At 45.6% G+C, this 10,375-nt stretch overlaps 1 protein-coding gene across 4 annotated transcripts in view; it reads left to right on the forward strand.

Annotated features, from left to right (window-relative positions):
- Positions 1 to 10,375, forward strand: part of MICAL2 (microtubule associated monooxygenase, calponin and LIM domain containing 2) — a 113,036-nt gene that overhangs the window by 90,014 nt on the left and 12,647 nt on the right. For all 4 annotated transcript variants that reach the window (XM_015630690.3, XM_015630691.3, XM_015630689.3 and 1 more), the window contains 4 exons: positions 605 to 679; positions 3,339 to 3,436; positions 5,092 to 6,409; positions 10,073 to 10,167. In XM_015630690.3, coding sequence (XP_015486176.1) covers positions 605 to 679; positions 3,339 to 3,436; positions 5,092 to 6,409; positions 10,073 to 10,167 — 1,586 coding nt within the window. The remainder of the gene's footprint in view (positions 1 to 604; positions 680 to 3,338; positions 3,437 to 5,091; positions 6,410 to 10,072; positions 10,168 to 10,375) is intronic.

The raw sequence follows: 10,375 nt of genomic DNA on the forward strand, positions 1-10,375 counted from the left end.
TTCAAATGGAAAGAAACTCTTTCCTGGAGCTGATCAGAACTGAGAGATGTGCTAAAAACAGCCAAAGACATCGTTCTGCAGAAAATAAAAGGCCACCAGCATTCGTTTCTTCCCATCTCCCACCACCCCCACGTCCATATATGCATTTTTAATCCAAGCAGAAAAGAGGGGATTTTATACAGCAATTTAAATCTACTCTAGAATAAAGGAGTCATTGTTTTGTTTAGGGCAAAAGGACAGCAGAGGACCCCAAACGTGCCCAGCAGCATACTCCATGTAGCCACTGAAGGATTTTATCCTTTTCCTTCCCCAGTTTCACACTGCCCCCCATCCCTGGCAGCTGAGGTGGTTTTCCTGCCACCCCGTGTGTGGGTTTGGGATGAGTGAGATGTTCCCGAGCTCCCTGCCGGGGGAAAAGCAGAAATTCTGCTGTATCCCGTGGTGGGCGCTGCCCTCTCCCGGCTGCGGGCTGCTCGCAGAACTGACCCCTGCCACCGGGAAATTGGGATTTTGCTCCTCCACTCTTCTTTTCTCCCCAGCTCTGCTCTTGCTGTCTGCCTTCTGCTGCATTAGCTGACCCTGTGTCCCTTCTGTTTCTGCTCAGCACTCCAGAGAGCCAACAGTTTTCAGTCCACGGCGTTAAATAAGTATCAGAATTGGAGGAGAAAGATCCAAACGAGTGAGTAGAGCCTGAGAAGCGATTGTGTCTTCTATTCATGCTGTTTTCCTGTCTTTTAGTTGTCTGCTTTCCCTCCTTTCCTTTAGAATTGTTGTATTTCTGAGTCACTAGTTGAGAAAACAGAGATCTAAAACACCCCACATGTTTCTTTCCATTTTCTTACCCTGGAAAGATCAAACTCCCTTTCTGTCTGCCTGTTCCCCGTGTAACTGTGCCCATCAGCAGTGGTGCCCACGTTAATTCTGCAGATGGGACACACCCTCCTGTCCCAGAGCTGCACATTTTGTCTCTGCCCTTTTGATGGGGTGGGGCACTGGGTCTGTAGAAATGCTCCTGGGGGTGCTATGGACACACTCCCACAGGTGCTCTGTCCCCTCTTTTCTGTTAGAAACAACCCCCAGGTGATGTTTCTGCTCAGTGAAAGGGAGAAAGCCAATCCCAAGGGGTGAGCTGGTGAAAATAAGTGTTAGTGCTCCCTGTCCTCTAGCAGCTTCCCTTGGTTTGGGCTGACCCATTTCAGCTTGTCTGCTCTGAGTGCACAAGAAAGCTTCGGGATGATTTGTGAGTACCTACTGTGGGATGAGTTTTTGTATCTCAAATGATGAGATAAGATGCATTTCCTCTTCCTGGCATCACCTTGCCTTCGAGCCAGGTGCACAAGAGCACTGTCAGTCCCCAGGCACAGTCCCCAGGTGTGGGATAGCTCAGTGAATCCCAGCAGAGCACACCTGGGGCTGTTCCGTGGGCCTGAGAGCACCAAGCTCTGTGAATTCTGTCCCAGGAGAGCAGCTGTGACACACAGGCAGGCAGGACAGGGCTGCTCCCCTGCCATTCCCTGAGCCATGAGGCTCTGCCATGCTCCCACAGGCTGCGTGGGGTGTCCCCCCAGGGATGAGAAGGTGGATCAGGGTGTCCCCAAAGTCTGCTGGCATCCTTGCCAGCATCAGCTCTGCCTCCTGAGTGCTGCAAAGCACGTGGGAATCGGCACAGACACCAGAGTTTGGCTCCTCCAAAGGCTTGCATTTAAAGCCTTGCCTTTATTGGTCTCAGTTTTTAAGAGATCAATCAATAATGATTCTTGACCCAGGTTTGTGTGTGGGGTAAGAGAGATTGTTAGGGAGGAAATCAGAGAAGACTGGAGGGGGTGTCACTCTCAGTTTTGACTGGTTTTTCAGCTTGTTCTCAGCAAGGGCATTACTTAATGGTTTGCCGATTAATTTTTCCATAATTTTGTTGAAATCTTCCGTGTGCCTCAAGGGCTCTAGAGGGAGCTAGAAGCCTTTGAGAGGGAAGCAATGTGCTGCATGAGTCCGCCTGAACCTCAAGTATGCTGTTAAAATGAGGTGTAAAGCACAGCCAGCATACACTGGGAGCAGCATAAAGGCTTTTTTTACTCTCCGGAGGAAGACTGTAAGTCATAGTTTCTATATTTAATCCAATTTGATTACAGGAATTCATATGATCATCAGTCACATGGAAAAGAACAACTCTGTCTCCTTTTCAGACGTATTTCCCCAAACACATATGTTTCATAAACAGCACGGGGTAGGCAGCCAAGGAGAGGAAATCAGTGTGGTGGCTATATTGGCTGAAAGGCTCAGAGCAGGATATTACCTCTCAAAACCTTTAATCCCCATTGCATGGCCACAGGGAATGCCGTGCTCTTCATTTATCTTGGGATTTTGGGCCAGGCAGATCATGATAGTGCCCTAGGGAACTATTTTTTTATTTTTTTCTTTTTTTTTTTCTTTTTAAATCCTGTTTTGAGAGCAAAGCTGAAAATACAGGTTCAGCATCTTGGTGGGAATGAAATCGTTTTCCCTGTGACAGATGAGGCCAGATGCTGAAGCCCCCATGCAGGAGCTGTCCTCTCTGTCTCTGCAATGCTGCTTTTGTCCTTATGCACCTTTTCATCCCCACGCAGAAGAACCAAAGTTTGCATGGATTTCAGAACTAATGGTTGGGTTTGGGAGTTAATAACTGAGCTGTAAATAAAGTTGTCATGTTGTAGCTGGACACGATAATATCTTGGGTCAGGGATACTTTCATTTATCCCAAGATTATTTATTATGTAAAATTCCCACAGGCACAAATAATGGAAAGTTCTCCTGCCTCCCTCCAGGTGCAAGTTGCCTCCTTTAGTAATTAATTCCCTTGCCTGATCCTAGGAGAGCCCTCACAGTGCTGCCTGTTTTCCTGGCTTGGGAGACTTTTTTCTGTCCTTGCTGCCTGCAGGTGGATGCATTTCCCATTTTCTCCCCATTCTGATGGACAGCCCCTCAGAAGCTGTCCATTTTCTTCATTTCTTGGAATTCCCCAAAGTTCAAAAGCCACAGGTTGTTTTGACTGCCTCTGCTTCCGAGGCCTGAAGGCCCTGCAAAGAGGACTGGTTTTCCAGAAAGTTTCCTGGAACTCACAAGCTGCTTTGCTACACCCAGCCAAGAAGTGAAAGCAGTTTGGGTCCAGCAGTGAAAATGTCAGCGTGTGTTTGGCACAGGACACACACGTGTGTGAGCCAGGCCCTGATGCTGGAGGGCAGTTCTTCACGTTTAACTCCGTCCAGGAGGCTCTTCAATCTTCTACTCTTCCTCTTCAGTTGTAGGCTGCCTTTGAGACAAAGCCAGTGGCAATGGGAAGGTAAAAGTTGTGTTTTTTGCAGGCCTTCCCCTGCTGTCGAGCAGGAAGCCTGGGCCCCACGGGAAGGAGAGCTCAGCTGGCTGCCAGGGCGCTGCTGCCGAGGAGCACCACCGAGCACAGGTACCAGAGAGCTGTGCACAGCTGGGTGGCACTGCCTGGGCAGGACAGGGCTGCCCTCTGCTCCTCTCAACAGCTCTGCTCCTCACAGCAAACACCAAGGCTGGAGTCACACCTGTGCTGTATGTAGGGAAGGGACTGGGATTTGGTGTCATCATTCCCAAATCTGTGAGACTCAGGCCCCGATGGCAAGAGGAGTTAGCCACTGGTCTGTTGCACCATCAGTCATAAAATCACATTACTTTAGGCTGGAAAAGGGCTTCACACCTCCCACTGCTCAGGAGCATCTTCTGTGTCCTTCAGGAGCTGGGATTTCCATGGGATTTCCTGGGGTTTTGTATTTTTAAGGCTGCAGCACTGCAGGAGGAGTCCTGGCTGACCACCCCGAGCAAAGGGCAGCACGTCCCTGGGCTCCTGGAGCCAGTGGGACCTGCCCACATCCTCCATGCCCTGGACACTTGTCCTCACCCTTGGCTTAAACATGGCTGGAATTGCTTGACCTCAGGGCCTGTGCCAGGAAAAAATCAACTCTTCCACATCCACGGTGGAGGCTGAAATCCGGTGCAGGACAATGGGGCCAGGAAGGGAAGGTCCCAGGGGAGCAGAGCTGCACAACACTGCCTGGCCATGAGGAGAGGTGACTCCACTCACCTCCTGCTCTAGTGACTGCTTAGTGGCCTTTTTCTCACTCTAAAAAGTGAGGATTAAGAGGGTGTTTGTTTGTTTATTGTATTTCTTACACTTTTTTTCAATCCGAGATCCTGGCCAGTAACAATTGTAGTCATCGAGCTAAATGGAGAATCCAACAGAAGTGGAATCATTATTGCCTTACTTCTGATGCTTCTGGGAAATGAAAAGTCAGACAGATTAATGGCTTCACCCATGTGAATTTGGGTATCTGGCACATAAGTGGAAGCAGGAATTCAATCTTCACACCATCCATTATCACATAGCACTGATGATAAAATGTCTCCCTTTTAAGAAGGAAGGAAGAACTCTTATTCCTGTTCTGCTGGCTACATAAAGGGGGGATTTATCCCTCTTGCTCTCTTCAGCAGAAGATTTTGGTGGCTGGGGTAATGAATTTAAACCTTTTCCAAAGGGAAATCACAAGAGGGAACTAACTGAATTGTTTAAAACTACCATCTTACATTTTATAATCTTTTCTGGGTCACTTCTTCCATTCCTACCTGTGCTACATAAACGTGCAGTGTTAGAAAAACATTTGGAGAGGATGGATCATGGTCTCTTCTGCTTGCTCAAAACTCTAAGGTGATGCAACTGGAACACACACAGGAGAATAGAGCAGATCTGCTCTTGTCTGTTTTCCTGGAGATAGGACTGTTTCTTTCTAAAGAAAATATTAAAGGTAATTCATAAAGATATGACAGACTCTTAGCATAAATAACATTATTTTTAGACTATTAAAATTTCCCGTAGTATTAGATCCCTACTCCTAGAGAAATATTAGCCCTTTAGGAAGAAAAGCTTTTCTCACTTTATCATCTACAGGTGTATTTGTGTATAAATTAAATACTATGTTCATTACTATTACGTTAAGATTAAAATGGATTAAAATATTTTATGAAATAGAAGCTACACAAAACAGTGGTTTTATTATCCCTAAAAGGATTATTTTTTTTTAATGCACTTCACAGTTGGCTTCTTACAAGAAGCCACCAGAAGTTCCAAGAGGACATTCTGAACCCTGCAGCTCAGCGTTTCAAAGGAAAGAAGAAGCCAGGGAGGTGCCTGAAGACACACATTGCTACGTGCCTCACTGTCCTGTTCAGAGCAGCAGCACAGCTCCTCCACAGGGTTCTGTTGGGAATGGGACACTGGCTGCTGGCTTTTGTGAGCCTGAGGACACTGACAGGGACACTGGGACACGCTCAGCCCAGGACTGGAAGGAGAAAGCACAGAAATTCACCTCTGAGCCAGAGCACTTCAGCGGGAAGACAGAAACGCTGTCACCTCTGGGTTTGAAAGAGAAAGATGGCAAAAATACCAGGCAGCCAGAGGAAAAGCTTGAGCAAGAATTAAAGGAGGCCAAAGAGGGGCTGGGGCCTGGTACTCAGCAGCAGCAGTGGTATGGCTCACCCAGGGCACACCCAGGTGGGAGCAGTCCAGGGGATGGGAGCAGCACACCCTGGGCTCCAGGGAAAAGGGATTCTGCCTGGGGAAAAGGGAAGTTCAAACGCTCTGCTTGCCCTGGGCCTCTCTTGTTTGCAGATGGTGCTGCAGCAGCTCCAGCAGCAGACACAAAGGATGCTCTGAGGGCTCCAGATGTGGTTTCCCAAGAACATGTGGCCAGCCAGCCAAAATCCCCCCTGAGGCTCATAGCCAATGCCATCAAAAGGTCCATTTGGGAGCCTCTAACCTCGGCTCCAGAAGGGTTAAAGCAGGACTCGGACAGCAAAGCCAAAGCCTCTTCAGAACATGTCTTCTTCAGCTTCCCCAGCACTTCTGGGTATTCCCTGAGGCAAAGGAACAGGAACAACAATAACACTCAGTCACAGGATCCTAAAGTAAGGGAGGGGGCAGGAAAACAAGGAGGAGATGGGAGCCCTTCCTCGAGTCAGCCTCATTCTCCTGTGGGCTCTGAAGAGATGGCTCTAAGGGATTACAGGGGAGGGGTATTCTTCACACCCTACAGGCCTGCACCCCATGTACCTCTGAAAGCAGCTTGCACCAGGATGGAGGAAGTCCCAGGACTCCTAGAAAAGTTCACCTTTGAAGACAGTCCTGTAGGAGCTCCCCTGGATGAAATATGTATCCGTAAGAAAAAGTCCACTCTTCTTTCATCTCCAGAGCCCAAGAACTCCTTCAAGGACACCCTGGATGACTCTGCACAAAAAGGGTCACTCTTCAATAGACTGAGAAGCAAAACTCGTGAAAGGGAACAGAATTCCTTGGTGTCATCTCTGCCCCTCAATAAGGACCATTCTCCAGAAAGGTCATGTTATCCTTTCACAGGTGAGGACCCCAGTGGAATTACTTTGTGGTTATTACTGTTGTCATTATTATTATTATTACTATTATTACTGTGTAATAGCACTTAACCTTTAAAAGGCCCATGCCTTACCATGCATCTGTGGTGTGATATGTTTAATTTCTACTTATTTCCTACATAAGGAGACTTCATTTTATGGCTGAAGTTGAGGAGTTGCTACAGATTTAAAGGAGCAGAGTGGGTTTGCAGGCAGAACCAGCTGGCTGGATGCAGGTCTGGTTTGCTGTTGGGACATGTTTGGGTCAGGGAATTGTCCTCAAGAGGTGGAAGGAAGGGGTGGCAGGGCAGAGTGGGAGGCTGGGCAGAGCAGCCTGTGCAGTGACACTGAGCTGTGGAAGGAGGACTAGAGCAGGCAAGCAGAGGGACAAGCACCAAAAGCTCCAGTTTTGCAGTGCAGAGTACATTTGTTTCCCCTCCCTTGAGGAACCAGGGACTGAAGCAATGTGGTTACAGCAGGGAGAAGCTTTGCTCTGTGTCTGTGCTTCCTCAGCAGGTGTCTCCTCAGCTCTGCTGTCACTGAGCTGTGGACATGCTTTTGGGAGCTCTGCACTGTCATTAATCCCCCCTTGCTGTTCAATTTGAGAGGAGTCAGCACCTTACTGACCTCCTCTGACCTGCTTGTGAGTCCATCTGGGTGGTTAAAAGTGGTTAGAAGGTGTCAATGTTCTTGTTTGCTTGCAAGAGCAAGGTTAGTATTAAAACTGCAGACAAGCTCAAGAAATATCAATGCCAGACCAAGGAAAACCTGAGGGATCTGAGCACAGGCTCAGGAAAGAATGAAGTAGCACCAGATTCAGGTGTGAAATGTGAGGCATGAGAGCTGCACCCACCTGTCTTTCTCTGTGATCCATCCTCCCACTGCAGAAAGCCTCAGTTATTTAACTAAACAACTTTGTCCCTCGCTTTATGAAGCTGCCACCCAAACTGTGACCCCAGACCTGCTGCTGTGTCCAGCAGGAACACCTGGATGTAGAGTGCAGAGCCACTGAAATGTCCCCAGTGAGCTGCCAGCTCCTTCTGCACCCCTCCTGCTTCAGAGCTGCCACCCTCTGTGGGAAGGCAGAGACAGAGTGTGTGTTCTGGAGCTCATTAAAACCCATGGAATAACTCCTGCTCTCCGTGCTGAATTTTTGGATTGGACCCTTGGAGCATCCTTTATCCAACAACTCACAAAACCTGGCATTCCATTGAGCCAGAAGGTGTTGAGGACAGCACTGAAGCCACAGAGAGTTGTTAGCTCACACTTCTCACTGTGTTCTTAAATGGGAGGCCCTTTCAGGGTCTGTACCTCATCAATTAAGGCAAACCTGACTTGCTCTTAACTAAAGGTGTTACAATAATTGGTATGTTGTGCTCATCCTGAAATGGGAGAAGTTCTTGCAAGGTTTGAATAATGGTATACTTTATTTATGCTGAAAATATTTTGAGGAAACATGCTGGTGTAGCATGTTGCATTCCTCTGCTGTGCAAGCCAAAAGAGAAATTATTCAATTATTACAATTATTGAATGTAGGCAATGCAAAGTCTGTTTATGAAAAAAGTAAAAAAGAGAAAATGAAGCTGTAATCTAGCTGTTTGCCCAGTAATCTGTTACCTTCAGTGTTTCAACATTGTAGCTCTCAAAAATTTTTAAAACATTCATATTTGAGTAAATCTACATATAGTAAAATTAGTAAAGAGATGAGTCCTGCTTGGCTCTCAAAAATGGCATTTTTATCCCATACAGGCACTTGTCAGAGGCTTGGCAAACTTCAGTCACAAAGTGATGACAACCTTTAGCCCACACTTCTTGTTATTATTTTCCTCTCTTGAAATTTACCACAAATTTCAGAAAAATTTCTTTAAGGAAAAGAAAAAAAAATAAAATACCTCCCTCATTTTTCAGAGGACCTCAGGTTTCCTGGGAAGATGAGAACCTTGGATGTTCATGGCAAGGGAGAGGTTCCCAAAAGCACTGCACTTTCATCCCAGGTCTTGTTCCGTGGGCAGGAAAGCTCAAGTATAACATAAGCTAATTTGGAAATCAGGGAGGTGCTAGAGTACTTAGGAAATAAGAAGTCCAGAATAAATAACTCCCAATCTGAAGGAATGAGATGCCTGGAAAGTGAAAGCCCAAGTCTAGAGACTTGAGTTAGTATTTGGAAAAGAAGCTGTGTTTTTGAGATCAGTTCTGTAGCAGACTGAGTTTTAAGGCTTGGCATATTTGGATGCAAATTATTATCATCTAACTTTAGTGTTGCAGTTCTAAATGCCAGATGTTAATGACTCAGTGAAAGTCCCTAAGTTTGAACATTTTTGTGTTAGTTTTGTCCTGCACCCCAAAAAGGATGGCAGGACCCAAGCCTGCTCCACTGAGCTCTCTGAACTTGCAGCTTCTCTGAGCACAAGGACTGGCTGCTTCTAAAACTGAGATTGCTGAGAAAAGAAATATTAAAATCAGAATTTCTGCCTCAAATTACTTGGATTTACTTTTATTGCTTTACTGACTGGGATGAACACATTTCCTGGATCCTGAGTTTAAATTAGGGCTGGAGGCAAAAGTCCTACTTCAGCCTGGGACCCAGAGCAAGGCAAAGAAGAAACATCCACACTGGGAGAAAGGGAGGTGATTTTAATCTGAATACACCTAGAAAGCCAACTGTTGCCTTGTAGATACAAAGAGAAACTAACACTGTTAGCTTTAAATAATGTACATTTCCAAGATGCCCAGCTGTTAATCATTAACCCTGTAGCAGGTTGAAGCATAGAGACAGATGTTCCAAAAGAGGTTTTATTTTCTGAAATAAAGAGAATGAAGCTATGCATTAGACAAATTAAGAAGAAATTCAAATATTTACACCCAGTTGAAACAAGATGCTGGAAAAACAGGCATGATAAAATTGCTGCAATTAAATGTAATTTAATTTATAATTCTGAAAGCATGCTCCTTCCAAAGGCTGACTTTGAGTTTTCCTTATGGAGTGTATTGTTGTGATGTATGGATTTTCCTGACTTCTTATGGCATTTTAATCAACAGCCCAATGATGTGATAATATTCCTAAAGCAGAAAAATAAGTGACGTTTGTTTAGACATAATTAATGAAATATTTATGTTGCATGAGGCTGTGTGATAAAGCCCTGTTCTCTTAGTCCATTTGCTTCTGATTACATTTGTGATTTTTTTATATGACCAGACATTCTGACGCCAACTATTTTACACTGAGCAGATGTCATGTAGTAAAAATGGGTGCCAGATGCTACAAGCCACATAAGGGTAATTTGTTTAAGAGCTGGCTCAGACTTTGTGCATTCAATTACACTGTATAGTGAGCCTTATACAATCATTTGGGTAATATGCCTAACTTCAGATATACATTTTAATGAATGTTGAGTGCATTCAGAACAGTGTGCTACATGCAGGGTGCTCAGGGAATTAATTGGTTTGTTTGTAGTACCTAAAATAATTAAAATAAAATGTATAGGCAGACAGTTTTTGACAGGGATCAGAAATGTAATTGGTGCTGTCAGCTGAATTTCCAAAGTGCTCGAGGTGCTGCTGATTGGAGCTCAGGGCAGGTGCAAGGTGTCTGTTAAAGTTAAAGAACAGTGTTTTTTTCCTCACTGGCCATTGTGTTCCTGTGTTCCAGGAGATGAACACCTACCTGTCAGAAAACAAGCTACTGAGTATCCCACTTCATCCTCTGACGAGGACTTTGAATCCAAGTCTTTGTTAATGCACAAGGTAATCCTGAGCTGGAAATAGAGAGTTTTTCCTTGAACAGAAGTCCCTTAGCTGGGCTGTATCTAAAATTCATCAGGTGATTTTGATCTCAACCACGCAGCAATTCCTCGAGGCAGGGATTGGAGGGAAAGTTCACTGAGACATTTCTGTTACCTCTTTGATCTCTAATTCCCCCAGGTTCTGATCTCTAATTCCCCCAGGTTCTGAT

This window comes from Parus major, chromosome 5, assembly GCF_001522545.3.
Source record: "Parus major isolate Abel chromosome 5, Parus_major1.1, whole genome shotgun sequence".
In the NCBI taxonomy this organism is placed as follows: Eukaryota; Metazoa; Chordata; class Aves; order Passeriformes; family Paridae; genus Parus; species Parus major.